At 41.7% G+C, this 19,823-nt stretch overlaps 1 protein-coding gene across 10 annotated transcripts in view; it reads right to left on the bottom strand.

Annotated features, from left to right (window-relative positions):
- The window catches only part of dgkh (diacylglycerol kinase, eta), a 64,163-nt gene that overhangs the window by 1,578 nt on the left and 42,762 nt on the right, over positions 1–19,823 (bottom strand). For 5 of the 10 annotated variants that reach the window (XM_034885831.1, XM_034885829.1, XM_034885833.1 and 2 more), the window contains 17 exons: positions 19,454–19,545; positions 18,397–18,496; positions 17,629–17,938; positions 16,858–16,989; positions 13,317–13,451; positions 12,036–12,153; positions 11,738–11,848; positions 10,384–10,480; positions 9,583–9,690; positions 8,073–8,186; positions 7,852–7,986; positions 7,072–7,232; positions 6,865–6,970; positions 6,330–6,422; positions 5,286–5,405; positions 4,317–4,422; positions 2,612–2,742 (listed from right to left, as the gene is read on the bottom strand). In XM_034885831.1, the coding sequence (XP_034741722.1) occupies positions 2,612–2,742; positions 4,317–4,422; positions 5,286–5,405; positions 6,330–6,422; positions 6,865–6,970; positions 7,072–7,232; positions 7,852–7,986; positions 8,073–8,186; positions 9,583–9,690; positions 10,384–10,480; positions 11,738–11,848; positions 12,036–12,153; positions 13,317–13,451; positions 16,858–16,989; positions 17,629–17,938; positions 18,397–18,496; positions 19,454–19,545 (2,169 nt within the window). Of the gene's footprint in view, positions 1–2,611; positions 2,743–4,316; positions 4,445–5,285; positions 5,406–6,329; positions 6,423–6,864; positions 6,971–7,071; positions 7,233–7,851; positions 7,987–8,072; positions 8,187–9,582; positions 9,691–10,383; positions 10,481–11,737; positions 11,849–12,035; positions 12,154–13,316; positions 13,452–16,857; positions 16,990–17,628; positions 17,939–18,396; positions 18,497–19,453; positions 19,546–19,823 lie in introns of all 10 variants that reach the window. The other 5 variants (XM_034885834.1, XM_034885838.1, XM_034885830.1 and 2 more) reach the window with 4 other exon arrangements.

Here is a 19,823-nt window from a genome sequence, read left to right as displayed (position 1 = left end):
CACACACACACACACACACACACACACACACACACACACACACACACACACACACACACACACACACACACAGTTAGAGTGTACTGTTTGGTCACCTAGAAATGTAATGTGGACTTTTTGTCTGCAATTTTTTAAATATTGAATATGCAGCGAAAGTGAATTGATTTCTGGCTGGTTCATTTTCAAATGAAATATTCGATCCCTGCAGGCTTTTTTCCCTCGGCGCAGCCTTGTTCTTCCTGACTTTGCGCCTTCGGAAGCCATTTTGACAGCTGGATGAGAACATGGGAATGGAGGGGAGGGGGTGCAGGTTGATGGTTAGGGTCAGACTGTGGGATACACCACCTCAAACACACACTCGTCCTTTGTGTTTCTGACAGTGGATTACAAACCAGCCTTTTGGTGAGTTTTATTTTTTTTTATGAAAGACATGTTGACATTTCACAGTAGGAAAATATACAGTAAAAAATTAAATGAGTAGTGGTAGAATTCCATTTACACACAGTCATCACTTACTGCGACACCGGGCCATGTTCAGCCCTGACAAAATGTAGCAACACGTTCATTAAACTGAAACTCGAGGGGGGGGGGGGGACCAGGAAACCATGGGAACCTTAGTGCGCACCGTTTTGAGATTGAACGTGCCCCTGAATAGTACAGAGCAATTGTTATTAGTAACACACCCAAAGTTGCTCTAAGGATCAAAGATCTCATGCTATTCCTCAGGCTTGAGAGAGTTAAATTTGACATGAGGGGTTCCCCTGATAAATTTTAAGATATCTCGGGCCTCATAACAAATTGACTTTTCTTATTCTAGTCTTAACAACTACTCATAATAATACATTATCTGGATTGTTTAAAATCTCTACCTCTGATTTAGACCACCTGGGCTCGTACATTTTATACTTATTACCTTCTCCTAATTGTTCTTTTCTTTTGTAAAACTGTGATTCCTTAACATGGTATAACTTAGGTGTTAAACATGTTGTAGTTCTATAATAATATGGACACTGGGTTAAACAATATTGTGGAAATGGTTGATATATTGTAAACATTGTGTGTGTACCTCCTAACTCTGCTTGACACGTTAGTAATTTCAATGTTTATTCACTTCTTTGTCGAGGACCTGCATGAGGACTTACATCTGGAGCAGCGTTAGGGAGTGGGTGAGTCATTTTTATTTTACATTTTTTTGGGGGGGGTTTATCCCTTTGTTAGATGAATAGAAACAGTGAACAGTTGTGAAAGGGCGTGGCTTACCGAGATCTATCATGGAACCAAAGTTTCCATTTCTCCACTGAATTACCAATATAGCTAATTGTGCTGATTTTAAAGACTGCTGAAAGAAGCGTCTCCACTTCCTCCCACTATATATAATACTATATATAATACAGTCTTACTCCATTTTGGAGTAAGAGTGACTGGGCGGTGGAGCCGCAGTATCCCACCTACACACCCACTGGACCAATTGCAAGTCAATCACAGCTGTTAATCATGACGTTTGGCCCCGTTTTATTTTTTATAGCAATAAAATAACTATTAAAAACCAAACTGATCAGGAAAATGAATGTTTGAACAAACATCAGCGTAATCAGAACTACCTAAAATGACAGAAACCATCCTTGGGAAAATTTCACCTAACATGTATTTAGATTTTTTTGTTTGGCCCATGTCCCATCCGCCAACATGGAGGGACAATACTGCAGGCAGCTGCCGGGAATCGATCCAGATGTTTGGGCTCCACTTTTACAGTTGATGCATCAACCGACTCCATTTCCAAGCCTGTATTAGAGGCTACGGTGGCCTTCAGGTAACATTATTTTTCATTTGGAAACAGTGTCTCCATTACATAGTTTGTCCACCAGAGAGCACTGACACAATGAAACTGACTGTAAAATTAGTCACAACATTTTAATGACCAAATCTAAGAGATAATTATCCAAATACGTTTGTTTGTAATATGCATCGTTAAGAATGTTCTTGTAATCATATTCTTTATCTCACAAATAGTGATATTGGGATCAGCATAATAATCCAGTGTCAGTCAGCTCTTATTGCTGTTAATGAAAGTTTTATAACAGTTGTTTTTTTTTACTTCTGTATGGTTGTTTGTTTGTCCTTTAGCAGCACAGCAGGAGACCTGGTGTTTGCATGACACCTACATTTTGAGGATGACGGCATCGCGCAAACGTCCAACTGATCACAATAAATTTAAGTGTAAAATAATGTAAACTCCACGGGAAGGTCTCCACACAATGTCACATCTAAACACACTGCCAGTTTTTGTCTATCCCATCCCATCCCCAACCCAATCCCCATCCCTGCCCTGTAGGCCTCTCCTCTTCAGCAGATACACAGTGTTAGTGGGTTACAGTGAGTCTCTTTCTTTCACCAAGCAACGATCAGACAGTAGAAGCCAAGCAGAGCAATGCAGCGAAGCACAAGAGGTGGCAAAAACAGGGAGACATCTAACAGGTTGATAAGCAAAGAAATACAGTAGACAGAGAGAAAGAGTTGATTGTTGGTTGGATGAGAGGGCTCACACAGATTCACTTAACAGGTGTGTGTGTGTGTTTGTGTGTGTGTGTGTGTGTGTGTGTGTGTTTTGTACCTTCAGGTCCCTCCTCTCCAAGTGCAGAAGCTCCGAGCCTCGGATGTCGTGTCGGATGAAGGTGTCCCTGTACTCCCCCAGACTCAGCTGTTCCAGCCAGATGCCCACCTCCTCTGTGCCCCATCTCTCCACTACACACACAGACACACACACACACACACACACACACACACAGACATACACAGCCACACACACACACACACACAGACACACACACACAAACACACACACACACACACACACACACACACACACACACACACAGCAGAGCAGAGAGAGGCTCAGGGTGCCTACCGGGTATCCGCACACTCACTGCCAAACACACCACTAGCTTTCACTCTCAATTTTCCTCAACTACTTGTTCCATTCATGTTCTCTTTCTCTCTCTTTCTCCCTCTTCCTCTCGTGGCAAATACAGTATATATGTAAATATAAATATGTCATTATACACACAACCACACAAATGGTCACATTTTGTGGTAAATCACTGAAAGGAAAGATAGAATAAAAATGGAGGAAAAGCACTGGAGAGGAAGGAAGGAGGGAGAGCAATGGCGGCAGCTGGCAGAGGTGGTAGGAGCTTGACAAAGGCCAAAAGGTTGGTCAGAACAAGGCAGTGGCCGAGGTCGTTCCAGGGAAGGGACTGGGGGCATGCATATTACATCGACCAATATCAGACCACACAGAGAGAAAGTAAGAGGTGAAGGGAGGCGGGAGCCTGTGCGGTCTGCAGGAAATACAGCCCAACTAATCAAGAAACCAGCCCATGATGATAAGGGCTTTTAAACCTGATCTGACTGCTGAAATTATTCTTTTTTTTCATTCCTGTTAAAAGAAAATACCCAAGTGTGCAGCAACATCGAGTTAGAGTGTTTGGTCCCGTAGAAATGCAATATCAACTTTTTGTCCCCAACGTTTTAATATTGAATATGCAGCAACAGTGATTTAATTCATGACGGGTTCATTTTCAAATGAAATATTCGATCCCTGCAGGCTTTTTTCCCACGGCGCAGCCTTGTTCTTCCTGACTTTGCGCCTTCGGAAGCCATTTTGACAGCTGGATGAGAGCATGGGAATGGAGGGGAAGGGGGTTGATGGTTAGGGTCAGACTGTGGGATATACCACCTCAAACACACACTCGTCCTTTGTGGTTCAGCCAGTGGATTACAAGGAATTAATACCTTTATGCCTGTATTGTAATATGATGGTAGTGAAAGGTAACCATGGCAACTGTTGGAAGAACCAAGTTTATTTTGTGTGTTAAGTTGAAACACAGTGGTCACTTTATGAGTGAATGAATGAGTGAATGAATGAATGAAGGATGGTAGCACTTTCTGCTAATCCTTCTCGTTTTCACTTTGTGGAAGTATAAAAATAATTGTGACTCATGTATTCAACCACAATAAAGCTAAGGGAAACAAAACAACATCCATATTTATCTCATATAAAGTTAAACGCCCCACTATGATTGACAAATCGAATGTTGCTTCGCCTCTTATGTAGAATTATTGGAGCCACAGCATTATTTGAGTTTGTAATTCAGTGCATTTGGATTTAATGCTACCATCCTTTCAAATAAAAGGCAGTAACAAAACATTTTGAGGTGTACAGAGTCGGCAGATGAGACAGGCTCTGACTTATTCCCCATCCTGTCTGTCCAGTCTGTTCACTGCTGAGGAAAAAACAAGTGTGAGCACAGCCCTACCTGACTGAGGGCTCGTCTTCTTGGCGGCCTTCTCCTTCTTGAACTTGGGCACTATGCGAAACATGCTGCTGCGACTGTTCCTCTTGCCGTAACCCAGAGAGTGGTCCTGGTACACAAGCACAGTCAACCTATAGCCTTTCATTTAGCTAGTCAACTTTCCCGACACTGGCTGGAGCCATGTTACACTGAAGACGTACAGTATGTGTGTGTGCAGATGGCTCTTAGTCATGATGTGCAGGAGTCCGACACTATGACAGCGTTTACAGACACACCGGATTTTGACCTTATTCCCGAAAAAGACAATATTCCGACTAAGCTGTTCACATGGCTAAAGAAAGTCAATATTCCACTAATATTCCTGTTTCTCAACAGCCGTGCAAAACAAGAACTTTTCAAAGTTTTCTGACCGGGGCGGATTTGTTGGACTGTGCAAACACAGCGTGCAACCACCTTTTTGAAAAGGTCACCGTTGCCATATTTGTGCATATCCCAAAACCTGATGACATTCAAGTTCTTCTTAATGTTTAAAAGTAGTGTGTGTATTTAAAAAAAAAATTTTGAGCAAGCATTTCTACCGCAGCCAGACTCACTTGAACTGTTGGCTGGTTGGTTTGTGTACAACAACCATAGCCAAACATAGAGCTGACCGTAAACAGGCCCTAAACAGGCCCTAAACAGGCCCTAAACTGTCCAAAACTGCGCTATTGAGACGCATATTCGGAACGTGCTGTATACATGTCCAAAGAATGCCTCTAAAACCTGAATAATAACTGGGATATCCCACATGTCTTTATCAGAAAAAATGCTAAATTCCAGTAATATAATATGCAGTATTTATTTATTTATTTATTTACATGACCAGTATCAAATTCGGAATATTGTCATATTAGGAATGACAGAGTGCATGTAAACATATTCAGTGTTATGCACATGTTCATATGTGTGTCAGTCTTTGCCGAGGCTGCTTACCTCCTCATCATTGGGCTGCAGTATATGGTAGAGCCAGGGGACTTCTCCCAGTTTGCCCAGTTCCAACTCCAGACTCTGCAGAGCACTGGACAGCTGGTCCTCCTCTGGCTGGTCCAATTGCTGCGAAAGGGGGAAAACACAAGTCAAGATCAACTACACGCAACACCATCTTACAATGAACCTGAATTATACTTTAGGGCCACAGGATTGTCAAGACATCAAAGCTAGAGTGCAGAGCTTTAACATTTAAATGAATGTCTGTTGCTTTCAAGGCCTTGCTAAATAAGTTACTGCAATGCTGAGTAAACCTATCACCGCCGGGGAAAGCTCTTTGTATTTCTCAGTACACCAGAGTTGTGTTGTTTGGTGGCAACATTCCTGGGCTGGCGTACCGGAAGTGATACCAACACAGATAATTTCTACCAGAGACAGTTAAGAACCGAGAGATTCCGAGTAATATCCTGTACGTGTGTCACATGGGTTTTGCCATAACTACGCCTCTTTAGGAGACTGGCAGCAGGTCCTGAGTGTATTGATTCTAATTGGAGAAGTGAATGTGAACACAGCTTATGAAAGATCATTTGGCCCCTTAGTCACCAAAGAATATATTGGACCCATTTCTCATAATCCACATATGTATAAAAATGTTATTTTTTGGACAGACACATCCGGATCAATGAACAATGAATCAATTTGCCAGTTCCTGAATGGCTGTATGGGTATGTGTGCAGCAATTCGTCACATCGCAAGACCTGATATCATGCAATAGTTCCTGTTGCCGGCTGAAAGTTGCAAGGGTGGTTTTCCGCTCAGAGGCGCTAGGGGGAAGCAAGATCATCACCATTCAACTAAAAAAAGTCATATAACCATTCCAGTGACTCCGAAGCTGTTCAGTAAAGCTAAATTAAAGAAAAGGTTCCCGCCTTAAAGTGCGTCAACAGTGTGTGTGATTACACTCACTGCCAGAGGGGGGGTTCTGCACTCCAGCTTTAAATAATGTGAAGAAAAAGTAAAAAAAAGTGCTAAGTCTCCATAGTAACTCACCAGAGAGACTCGGCCCAACAGCAGAGACTCGGTCTCGTTGTACAGAGCCTTGACAGTGCTGGCCACCTCTATAGCTGTGTTTCTGGTCAGACTCTGGGAACAGGACACAGCAGTTAAATAGTCTCATCTCACACACCCCACAAATTACACAGCAGTGCAAGCATACTTTATATGACAATTCTGGAAGCTGTATCTGATTTAGAGCATTGAAATAGCTTCGCTTCAGGTCAAAACTGGTTGAAATGGTTTGTTTGTCATTTCAGTTTGTCAGGTTATCAAGACCTCTCTTTGATAAATATAAAAAAAATGTGACCTCTTTTAAAACATAAGTCTGTAACACTATGCATTGAGAAAGATATTATTGTTTTAAAATATATAAACCTAAAGTGTGTTTAAACACAAACTGCTGATTATTTAGACACAGCATTTAGGAAACCTCTTTGGTTTAAACGTGTCTTCAACTCTAAAATGCTGCCGGTGACAGCAACCTGACTGAAAACCTCCATATGTTGTGTGATGCGTGTTGATAGCAGACCTCTGGGAACTTGGGGTGTGTTTTGTTGATGGCGTGAGACGAGGCGTTAACAGCATGAGCCAGCTCTTGCTCTAAAAGCCCATTGGTCTTCGCAGCCTCACATATCCTGTCATTGGACAGAGCACATGTCAGAGAAAATGGTGATTTCCTGGATATTTAATATCTGTAAAGCCTGTGCACCTGGTATTCACGGGAGCACACGTTTACCTTGTAATGAGCTCCTCAGCGGCTCGGGCGCACATCTGCACCAGGGCGGCCTCCTCTTCCGTCGCCAGATCCACAGACTGCTGTGAGTAGAGGTGAGGCCGCAAAGGAGGCTTATCATACTTCAACTTGTCCTCCCATGACTTCAACGTGTTCTCAAACGCCTGCAGGAAAAATCAAAAGATGAATACATGTCATTTGAAGTAATTCTTATAAAGCGTCCATCTACCAGCATGTAAACCCAAACTTGTTACTCATGTTCATTTTATTCTCCAAACTTTCCAGACACCTGCTGATATTCACTGAGCCCCACTCCTGGATGTACAATAAGAAACAGATCTCACCGTTCATTCGTATGAGAGTTGCTCATTGGTGCATGAAGCCTTCAGGGAGCCAAAAATGACCTTCTGACCTTAATGACCTGATGGCTGCTTTCGCACTATGGGGCCCACACAGCAGGCGCACTGTAGCCCTTCACTGGCCGAGCTGGCTACTTTCGGTTCAGCGCTCAGCTTACTTGAACAGGGATTAAATGATTTAATCGTTCGGCTCTTCTAGACTTTCCAAATGTCATTGGACCGAATACATCAAATTCTGATAGTGAAACAAGTCAATTTGCGGTGGTTGTGATGCTCAAAATATAGGATCCACTGATTTATAGACAAGTCATTTTGGGCCAGAAGGCCTAACATGATGGGCTGGGAGTTAAAATTCCATGTTTGGCCGGTATGTTCAATTTGCTTCAAAGCCTGCCCCCACTTTCCCTCTGTCCCTCTTCCTCACCCGGTCTCTGGTGAGCATCTGAGCCCTGTTCTTGTGCTGGATCTTAATGACTCCAGGCGGTTGGATCCAGGCTTCACCGTCCACCTGAATGGGAACCCCCTCATCACCTAGGATAGTAATCTTCACTGTTCGACACTGATGTTGGGCAGAAAAGGTTTAAATTAGATGTGCTTCTTATGTGTTTTTCTTTTCATCTTGTTCTGAGTGTGTGTTTTTCTCACCTGTGCTATGCGGTGGTGTTGCAGTTTGATGACTCTGGACACAGCCATCTGCATGCTCCCAAACACAGCCACAACTTCTAGGATCTTATCATCAAACGATGGGGCACAGAAGATCTGCACAAAACAATGACGACATTCAGGAACTGTATGTGTGCTACCATGTTGCATCTATCGTCTGTGTACTGTCATTTAAATCTAATGTTGTTCTATATTCTTCATTTGTCAACAAGTTTCATGAAAAGATCCCACAATATGTTCAACTGTCTCTCAATACTCAATACTACCAAATGATTTTCTTCTTATCTATAAGCAATTTCCTAAATATTATACAGTAATATCAAACGTGCCACTAACGGCGCTGGCTGCACAGGAAACGCAGGGTTGATTCATTTGTTAACATTAAGAAAACTATAAAAATATCACCAGCAAACATCATTTTATGTTATTGTGGGTGCAAGCATTTGTGAGCCCATATCTCTGTCATTCTTCAATATCTGTATATTCTGAAAAAACCTGCCTCAAAGGAGACATTTGCGCTGTCAGCTCAGTTCAGCTGCAGGCTGAATGTGAAGGTAAATTGTTTCTGAAAGGCCAAACAAGTCTGGTATTGATCCAGCAAACTGGCCACGAGTCAGCATCTGTCCCAGTCGAACAACATGATTAGATGTGTTGTCGTGTGTGCCTTAGGACACTAGATGGAAACCAAAACACATTCAAGCTAAACGTTCTGAACTGGTGGTAACATGTTTATGAGTGACATAAGTAATATATTTCCCTTTATCATCAATATTTGGTACCAATGATGTGTATTTTCATATAAACTATCAGACTTTGTTTAATATTGAAACTATATATTAGATGCAATGTGTCAAAGTGATTGATAAGAAGACAATTCAGGTAGAGCTATTAATCTATTCGGATAAAACTTAGATTTTGTATGTGTGTGTGTTTGTGTGAGTTTGTGTGTGTGTTTGTCTGTGTGTGTGTGTGTGTGCAATGACTGAGTTTTGACTAAATGTCCTCTCCCTGATTCCTCCTCTCCAACAAAACAGTTACATAATGCCAAACGCACATACTGCATGTGTGTCTAAGGGTAAACTATGCAGGGGCTTGTGAGTGTGTGTGTGTGTGTGTGTGTGTGTGTGTGTGTGTGTGTGCATGTGTGTGTGTGTGTGTGTGTGTGTGAGACTCTAATCCCTCAGCAGCCCAGCTCTGGGCCTTAAACAAACAAGCACAAATAGCTCTCGAACCATCCCGTCCCGGCACCTCCAGTCCAACTGGTTGATGTTAAACCAGGATCCAGGCGGCCTTTTCATTTTTAACAACAACAGAGAGAGTCGGGGCGTTGATCCAGTGGTCCGGCCAATTGCTGACATTGGCTTGAGGAGGGGAAAAAAAACACCCTCTCTCCTTTCCAAAGGTGATCGGAGTCGCCTACGGTACCTAAGGAAACGTCCAGCAAGATGGAACATTACACAGAGTTCATCTGGTGTTCTGTAAATGCACTCACATCATCCTCCTTGGTGCCGCCCCAGAAGTTGGTCCCGCCTGCGTAGCTGGGAATGTTTAACACTGCGATCCCCTGAAGGCTGGGCAGGGGGATGTACTGGCCGTCACACTGGGAAAGACAAACAGTAAGACCAGTATGTGAAGGGAGCAGGGATAGAATATGTATCTAAGGATACTAGAAGAAGATTTCAGAAACAATAAATCCATTATATCTTACTGCCTTTGTTTTTTTTAGGAATTTGATTAATGAATGGGCATAAAAATAGTTCAGAATTTTAGAAGTGGTGCAGTACGAGGTGCTGATCCACCGACAGCCATCCCCTTACAATGTGAAACTGAAGCTGTAATACTGTAGTGTCCATAAACTTACATTGATTTTTTGCTTCTTCAAACTGGGGGTGTGCTGACCGCCATCTACTATAGCTAACACACTGACTGGATATAAATGACTGATTTTTTATAGACTGGAGAAGCGTGACAGCTTTTCTGGAAACATTGTTTCTCCTGAATCAGTTTTGAATAAATTTGAGGTGAGAAATAGGCTGTGCAGTTGCAGACTCATGCCTCGCCCTACATCTGCAACACTTAAGATTAAATAAGGTTTTAAGAGTGTTGAGAATTCATGTCCTCTTCAAAATCCCTCCCTGCTGTTTGCTGATTGGTGCGGTCTTCGCCTGCCCGGGTCTTTAGAATTTCCAGGGGATGTTTTTCTAATGTTTTGAAGTAAAACCTGAGCATGCAAAATGCTTTGCACATATGGCATGACTTTTTTTTTTCAATGTATGCATTTTCCCTTTTTCACCTCTAGCTGGACCTTCTGCTCCAGGTTCTTATAGGTTCTCTGCAGAAGCTCCTTTGTGCCCAAAACACCGTACCACATCATGTTCTTGGTGCGACTCCTGTGTGGGAGGGAACAGAGGGTGAGATTAACAGTGTAGTGAAAAAGGAAAAGGGTCGTGAAATTTGCTGAAAGGACCATCAAAAACTTAAAAAGAACAGTTGTTTACCAGAGGACAGATAGATGGAAGGGGTGCCGCTATAAACCACACAGACGCCAGTAAGCGTTTCTCACTAATTACAATGGTTTATAAACATTAACAGTGGATTATAGCCCACCCGGATTAGGTTTTCTTTTATAAAAGTCAAAACACAAAAAGCAAATATCAGCCTAATCAAAATATATGTAGTGTCTAGGGATGAATATGCACCAGGGCTGTAGTCAAGTCCACCTTTGTCCAGTCCAAGACCAGGACTAGTCAAGACCAAGTCAAGACCAAGTCAAAACCGAGTCAAGACCGGGTCAAGACCGAGTCTAAAGAGGTTAAAGTCTAAGTGAAGGCCGAGTCCAAATGAGAGACAGGCAAGACCGAGAAAGAAAAAAAAGAATCCACTTCAAGAGCACTTCACAACTGTTCATAATTTATGTGATGTGCAAGACAGTATATCTTCTGGCCGGGCTCTAGTGAGGAGATCATTGCTGTATGTGACAACAAATGTTGTGGCCTAAAACACACATCGCTTAGAGCATCTTTAAGTAGAACAATGTCCGTTAAGTAACAGAAAGTTGAAGTGCAACTACACATTTTAGTTGTTAGGTCTTTTTATTCTGGAGTATCAACAACATTCTGGACTCCTAATGAAAAATGTAACAAATATTCCCATTCCTAAGCGTATTACTTGTCTACAAGAATGCATAGTATAAAGTGCTTTCAACAATGGTTCGTTTTGAGGGAGAAAGTTAATTATGAGTTAAAAATACCAACGAGTCTGAGCCAACAGAAAAAAATCTGAGTCTTGACTCGACTCAAGTGCAACAGCCCAATATGTACTTGGAAACTACCATCATGAGCAGTCTTTTTTATTGAATATTGTATTTGTCTAAGTGTGTATTAATCTCTAAATTTACTATTTTATCTTGGTTTTTGTCGGCTGTTTTTCAATCACTGCACAGCACTTTTAATTGCATTTTGTTTTGTTTGAAATGTGCTATATTAATATAGCTTGATCGATAAGAAAAACTTTGTAAAGGCAAAGGTAGGCAATGATCACTGATTTTCACTGATTAAAAAAACAACTTTCCCTTGATGGCTGTTTGCCAACGACAATATTGCTTGATAGGCTGAGAGATGCCTGAGAATAAGAGAAATGTGTCTCACCGGCATTTCTCTGGATGCTCCTCTCGCTTGTTGTTGAACTCCAGCGAGATCTTGGCATCCAGGCCGATGCCAAAGTAGTTGTTCATCACACACTTCTCCATGTAGCCCTCTCTGGGTAAAAAACGCCACACAAGCAAACAAACAGTCACTATACAGAAGCTCACACACAAATATATTGAGGACAAACAGAGAGACAGACAGAGACACAGAGGTTTGGATATATAGATTTACACACAAGAGTGAAAGTCAGATTTACAAAACAGTGACCATGATGGGAGGAGACACAAACGGCTCTTACAGTGAGTCGAGGTCGGGGTCGATGAAGGGTGTGGCACCAAAGGGGTCGATGTTAGCCAGCAGCATCTTGCTAATGATAGAGCTGCCAGCGATGGAGGCAGCCAGACCTGCCCTCAAGCCTTCACACAAACAAACACATACATTTGGTACACAAGGCCTAAGCTAAATGTCCAGGTGACCCTGTCCTAGGGTGTTTCCCTAAGGTCTGCCCGACTAATCGGTTGTTTTGGTCTTAGTTAGGGCTGCACGATAAGAGAAAGAAATACGATAACGTTAAAGTGTACTCAGTTCTGCATTTCTACAATACAACAAATTGCTTGTTGGCCTAAAACAAATGAAAGAAAATCATTTCTGACATTGTTTTATTGAACAAATTGAAATAATAATGTTCAATTTGATTTAATTTCAAATTAAAGCAGCACAAAACAATGACCCCTGTTACATCTTAGCGTGAAGTTTTCTACTGATATTTTCCTTCAACTAACACAAAAATGTTTTGTGTGTATCACGTTACATTAAATGTCATTTAGCTTTTAACCAAAGCAACTTACAATTGCTGTGTATGTGTCAGAGGTTGCACGCCTCTGGGGGCTACTAGGGGTGAAATGTCTTGCTCAGGGACACATCGGTTGACGTATGCAGTGGGCATTTCCACCGCGCAATCACCACCCCAAAAATATTGCAGCCTTTCGGAGTGTGTATATGGCGCCACTTGATATTCCGATGACAATAAAAAAACAATATTTTGTGCGGCACTACTCTCAATCATTTTTTAAAGTTTTTTTTTCATGCTGAATTAAAAGTGATTTAAAGCAATCCCAGAAGTGGAACGTCGTGGAGCTAGACTAACTTAATGTTAGTACCCTACTTGTAGTTACCCTGTATTCATCTTTTTTCTGTTATTTGTAAATTTTACACTTTATGTACGGTTTATTTTTAAACCTTATTTTTTGTCAACACTAGAAGAGTGTTTATTTGAAATGTGTCTGATTAATCACTCATCACATTTTTATATCCATATAACCATATAATTGTAGCCCTAGTCAGTCCTCTGAAAAGTTGTTATAGATACACTTCTAGATTAAGACAACCTTGGTGCAATAGCCTGTATATACTATAGGCGAATATGGACTTATTTTGTATGTTTGAATCTCCTTTTTATACTGCATGATGTGTAATATGGACCTGTGGCTGCAATAAAGCTTTAAATAATCCTATAATGGATGCCCTGTGTTAAGCAGCCAGACAGACAACTAAACAATTCATTTATTAATGTGTTTACCAGGGCAGATGATGCGTGTGTTGAGCACAGGGAGGTTCTCCTTGCTGGTAGTGAATGGGGTGATGGTGAAGGAGCCATAGGATTGGGTGCTACGGCTCACCCTCCTCTCCGTTGGAGAACAGGGACTCTTAGCAGCTGGAGGCAGAAAAAAAAGAATCGTATCATTATCAAGGCTTTTTCTTATTAAAAATAGATTTCTTTTGTTATTATTCCTTGATTTTAGTTTAGTTTAGTTCAATTCGATCACATAGATACACATCACATATATAACATAAATGGTAAGTGTCACCTTAATTCATAAAGTGTCATCTCAACTCATTTCTCATCAATACTGACCAAAAGTGTGTAGGTTTTACACCTACCCTTTTATTATTATTTTGTTCTTAGGTCTCTCAGAATCTTTTGAATCTTATTAAATCATTTCTGTATGTTATATACACAGGGTACACAATGACATCGGTTTTTTATGTGATGGCAGCCTCTCATCCCACCAGGGGGCACACCAAAACTCGCCTCAGCTGCTATGAGGTGATACTAGGAGGAAAACAAACAAATAACTTAAAAGAAAAAGGTTAAAGCCATCTTTAACATTGATCCATATATGGAAATTGAGAATCATGGCCAGTGGATAATTGAAACATCTTACGTATACACAGCTCAACACTGTTGAATTGACATTACCCAGAACATAGAGAATATCTCCCCACCATTACCCATTCCATATGTACGGGGATGATCCCCCTGAGGTTAGGTACCTGAATAGTTCTTTAAGACACACTGGCTTGCCCGGCCACGCCTTACAAAGCACCTGTGCTGGCGTGGAATCAATGATCTCTCTCTGATCTCTCAAATATCAGATCCCAGATCTGTAGGCCGTCTCTGAGCGTCTCTTCACCCAGAGAACCAAGGTAACAACGTCACCAACCATTCTACCAGATACAGTGGTGTCATCTGTCCACTGTCAGCGTCATTTCCACGCTTCCCATTCAAATTCACATAAATATCATATTATATTATATATACATATAAATGTGCGTGCTTAGTTAGTTAGAGTCCCACAGCCCCTGAGTAAGAAGAGCTTTACGTTGCTTGTCTGCTTTTTAGCTTTCAGCTGTTTTTCCATGTGAATGCATGATGACAGCCTCAGAATGAATGTCGTGTTGACCCTCACCACGTGATGGGGCAACGAACACATGCAAGACTGACAGAGACTGACAATAACTGAAAAGATGGATTAAACAATCCCTTCTGTTCACATCCTCAACTTGCTTAGTGCTTCTTTATTTTGTATTATTATTTGTGTCCAGGGTCAGGAAGGAGAAATGAGGCATTAAGAGGGAACTAGGAGAGGATACAAAGCAGAGGGTTTGACTGATACCTCCTCGTCTTCCAACGGCTGGAAAATGTGAGGAAGGAAGGAAGCAGCAGCATGATAAACAGGAAGAACTTCTGCCCCTAAGACAATAACACATCCTGTGGCCATCACACTCACACACACACACACACACACACACACACACACACACACACAGTCGTGTCTGGCTATCTTTGTGGGGACCAGTCATTGACATAATGCATCCCCTAGCCCCTTACCCTAACCTTAACCATCAAACCTTAACCCTAACCCCTAACCCTATGCCTAACCTTAACCCTAACCTTAACCATCCAACCTAAATGCCTAACCTTAACCCTAACCCTTACCCTAACCATAACCATCCAACCTAAATGCCTAACCTTAACCCTCACCCTTACCCTAACCTTAACCATCAAACCTAAATGCCTAACCTTATCCCTTACCCTTACCCTAACCATAACCAAGTAACTCTATCCCTACTCCTAAAACCAAGTCTTATTCCTCAAAAAGCCCTTTACCGTTAAGGGGACCAGGATTTTGTCCCCACAAAGCTGTCAGGTCCCCGTAAGTATACTGTATTCACAACTTTTGGTCCCCACAAATGTAGCAAAACCTGGCCCATGCACACACACACACACACACACACACACACACACACACACACACACACACACACACAGCTGGCTACTTTACACACATATTAACAGGCCCACATTTATAATTAAAGCAGTTTTCTATGCAGCAGACTGTTGTGGAGACTGAAGATGGAGAGATGGATGGCTTGGCCTGGTGCAGGAGGTGGAATATCTCAGGAGAGCAGGGTTTCTCTCTGCACTTTTAGCACTAATCCTTGAGTTTATTTATGACAGGAAACATGATTTGCGTCAGCAGCACTTTTTTCCACTAGCTATGAGTCTGGTTTTACTGTGGTGCAGGGAGTGCAATATACTCAGGCTGGCCACATTTAAATCCTGTATCTCCTACTGCTTTGGTTCCCAAACTTTTTCACCCACAAATTAGACAATGGACCCACACTTGTTAAGATTTTGTCCTAGGGGGCTGGTGGGATTTTTGCTACAGAAATTGTATGAAATGACTGACTAAAATAGACTTATGGATGAATTATAATGGTAAAGAATGATTTCCCTTTGTGCTGTGGGCCCCCTGCGACCCTCTCAAGGACTATCATGTTGCTGATATTTGCTGATACCTATTTGTTTACAGTTTTTGTCGATTGCTTACACACTGAAATCAAAAGTATTACAAAATATGGGATAGCTCAGCTGGTAAAGGGGGCGCCCACATACAAAGGTTACTCCTCGCCGCAGCAGGACCGGGTTCAACTCTGACCTGCATCCCTTTGCTGCTTGTCACCCCCCCCCCTCCCTCCCCTTTCGTGTCTTGTCCTCTAAAACTAAAGGCCAAAAATCTTTTTTTTTCTGTAATTGTGACCTGTAGTGGATCCAGTATTTTATGTTGGTGTGATTCCCCATGTTTGGGTAAATGGAGAGAAATTAATCATATTTTCATCTTCCTCAGCAGAATTTCCTCATGCCTCAGAATTTGCCTTTTCCGACGCACCTGCCCCAGAAGAGGTGGGCAAAACCGCATTTGAATCAAATTTTCATATGGTTTTCACAAATTGGTGTATAGTTTTTGTAAGAGTGTTTCATTTTGCAAAGGGTCTGAGGATTTTCTGCTGATTGGGTGTGCTTTGTGGGTTGTGTTTGGAAAAACCGTCCCCTGCTTTCAAAATAGTGCTTAAGCAATAAAAAAAAAACTGTAATAAAGTAGAATACAATCTTAATGTTCTTCTGTCCACCATTAAGCAGAGAACAATACAGGATTTACCAAATGATATTTGCCTAAATGAAGGAAATATTTCCCTCTCTCTGTTTAAATAAGAGGGAGTAATGTTTTTAACTCATGCTCCATGTGAGGCATTGAATTATCTTCTTAAAGTAAGCTTCAACTACTAATCAAACCGAATGCCCTTTAAGTGACTGAGAACAATGCCAGCTGGCAAAGTGGAATATTTGGAAATCAAACCGGCGAGGCAGGGCGGGTTAAGTGTTTTGGAAATGGCCCAGGATGGATGTGCATCAGTGCCAAGCAGGTAAAAGGTATAGGCAGGACATACAGGTCAGAGATATGGAAACAGGGCAGCGGAAGCAGTGGCGCACTTACATGTGACTGCTTCCTGTTCCTTGGTGTCCTCATCCTTCTCACTGTCTCTGTTCTCCTCCTCGCTGTCCTTTCTGAACTCCAGGGGGGACGGCAGCTCTGTGTCCTCTGTGTGCGAGTTCTGCTCATCCACCACTAACCAGAGCAAACACAGGAGACTAATCAGTATGCATTACATGCTGCAATGACTATGTTTACATGGACACTAATATTCCATTATTTTTCCAAATTTGAAATTATTAGGAATTTAATACAGTTTATGTAAACAGCATATTCGGGTTGGATATTCCGAATAAGGCCTTTTTCAGAATTTAACATTTTCAGATTAAGACATGTGGGATATGCCGTATTATTCTAGTCAATGCAATTTACATCATTCTACATCATTCTCCTTCTGTGTCATTATGAGACAGATTACTCCCTGCATGATTAAAAGCCCTTCTGCATTGATTTTCCTCACAAAATGCTGCTCCTTGTGCAATTTCAAAACAATATTTTAAAATGTATGATAGCCAGACAGATTCTTTTACGAGGATGGAGGAATGAAGGGGTGCCGTCAATCCAGGAGTGGGCTTGTTAGGTTGCTAAGGGTGGCAGTGTTTGAAAAAATGTCACAAACGGCTTGCCAGACTGGATGTCTTTTCTAGAAAATGGGATGTTCATGTTGCGAGTTGTATGTTTATGTGTTGTAAAAAAAATAAAAATAAAAATTGTTAACCACAACAAAACTGTTTCAGGAGGGTTTTCCCTCCATAACAACTCGGTAAGTGTTACCTTTCTCGGCCTGTTCTATGATCTGACGCACGGCTTTCTTCAGACTGTTGGCCCTGAGCATCATCTGCTCCCGGCTTTTAAACAGCTGGTGTGGGGCGCCTCGTCCTCCTTTCTCCGTCTCCTCCTCCTCCAGCTTCTCCTTCAGCTCCGTCAGGCTCTCCTCGCTGGCCTCCTCCTCTTCATCCTCCTCCTCCTCTTCCTGCTCCTCCTCCACGATGGGAGGAGTGGAGTGGGGGAGTGAAGGTAGAGCTTGGCACTCTGTGTTGAGGGTCTGCAGGAGGGAGTCTAGTTTCTCATTCAGGATGGCACACTGGAGGGCACAGAGGAGAGGAGGCAGAAAGATATTGTTGTGGCAGCATTCAGACAGAAATGTAATATATACTGTAGGGAGGGGCTAGAGCTGGGCTAGGATATTTTTGACAAATACATAGATATCACGGTAGTTGATATCGATGAGCTGGTTTCACAAAATATTAAACTAATGAGTTTGTGATAAATAATCATCAGTAATGTGGATATAATGACAAAATGGGTAAATGCAAATAATAGAACAGCTAAAACAGTCTGGTTTAGAAAATGACATCACTTTACTGTAATGCTGCCTTTAAAACCAGGAAAACACAACACATACTCATATTACGATATGCAAAATTAAAGACAATTTCTAGCTTCATATATCGGTATTGATATATTATCGAAACATTGGCCAGCCCTAGGAGTGGCCTTTTCGCACTGATGGATGTCACATGCCTTGTTTTTGAGCCTTACTTTGAGAGACATGGTGTCACACTCCTCATTGTTGTCTGTACTTTTTTCGTAGGCTTTCCCCACTTTGGCAACAAAATCCTTCACTGTTTCACACAGGATCCTAAAAAACAAGAAGATAAGATGAGTGTTTAAGGTCCCATGGCATGACAATTTTACTTAAAGAAGTAAAGCAAGCAAAGCTTTTTTCCTTTGGTTTACTTTGCTTTCACACTGCACTGTAACACACTGCAAGCAAACATCACGCAACAAAGATGGTTGCTTGTTCATTGGAAAGAATATCCGAAACTTGCTGACACTTCTGGTCTGAGAAATAATGGAGCAACATTCCCTTTGTAAAATCTAGGGTTGTCTGGTTCTGCTTCAGTGTTTCTAATATTTTAGAAGAAGGTCAACAATGTGAGCAGCTGATAATGTCACACAGACGACCAGCGACGTGTGGTCGTATACCTCAACCTCACACTTATGGATGTGCTCGGATTATGGATTATGGATCTGAAAAGTTATGATCCCTTTAATGGAGCGGCTGTGGCTCAGTGGTAGAGTGGTTGCTGGCCAATCGGAAGGTTGGTGGTTCAATCCTTGGGCAAGACACTGAACCCTAAGTTGACCGTCTAAATGTGTGTGCATTGTTATCTAATGAGCAGGGGGCATCTTGTACAGCAGCAGTAGTAGTTCATGGCATAGCAGGGCACTGTGCTGCATTTCAAGGCACAGTAACGCTCCAGGGTTCTTCATAAACGGACCAAACAAGGCGGATGTGAAAGCAACCTTAAAGCGCATGAAAATAAAAAATGAATTCGGATGAACAACTTCCAACTCGGACAGGACGATTCGCAGAGCACGTGAATGCCCCGTTAGAATAGTTTTGCGGTTCTCCGATCGCCATTCCAGTATATTACCGAATACAAGACAACCTACAGCTCTGATTTGAACATTATGACATACAATACATAGTTTATTGTCTATAAGATTCATTTTACACACCTGTATGTCTTAAACTACATGTGTATATTGTATATCTGTGATAGGACGTCAGTAAAAAAAATAAAACACATACTTGGCAGAGGAGATGACCACAGAGTTCTGCTCTGAATTGAGAATCTTTGTGAGGTGAGCAGCTACTGAGTCTTCGTAGGTTGAAATGTGAAACTGGAGAGAAAACACACAGGAGTGAAAAGTTCAAAGTATTCATGACTGTGTTATTAGCACATTTACTCAAGGACTGTACTTACTTACTATACGAATTTTAGGTACTTCTCTTCATAATATCAGAGAGAAATATTGTACTATTTACTCCACTACATTCATCTGACAGCTTTAGTTACTATTTACTCTATACATTATATAGAATATACACTCACCGGCCACTTTATTAGGTACACCTGTCCAACTGTTCGTTAACACTTAATTTCTAAGCAGCCAATCAC

This window comes from Etheostoma cragini, chromosome 11 (assembly GCF_013103735.1).
Source record: "Etheostoma cragini isolate CJK2018 chromosome 11, CSU_Ecrag_1.0, whole genome shotgun sequence".
Classification (NCBI taxonomy): domain Eukaryota; kingdom Metazoa; phylum Chordata; class Actinopteri; order Perciformes; family Percidae; genus Etheostoma; species Etheostoma cragini.
This window is presented reverse-complemented; position numbering and strand designations above follow the sequence as displayed.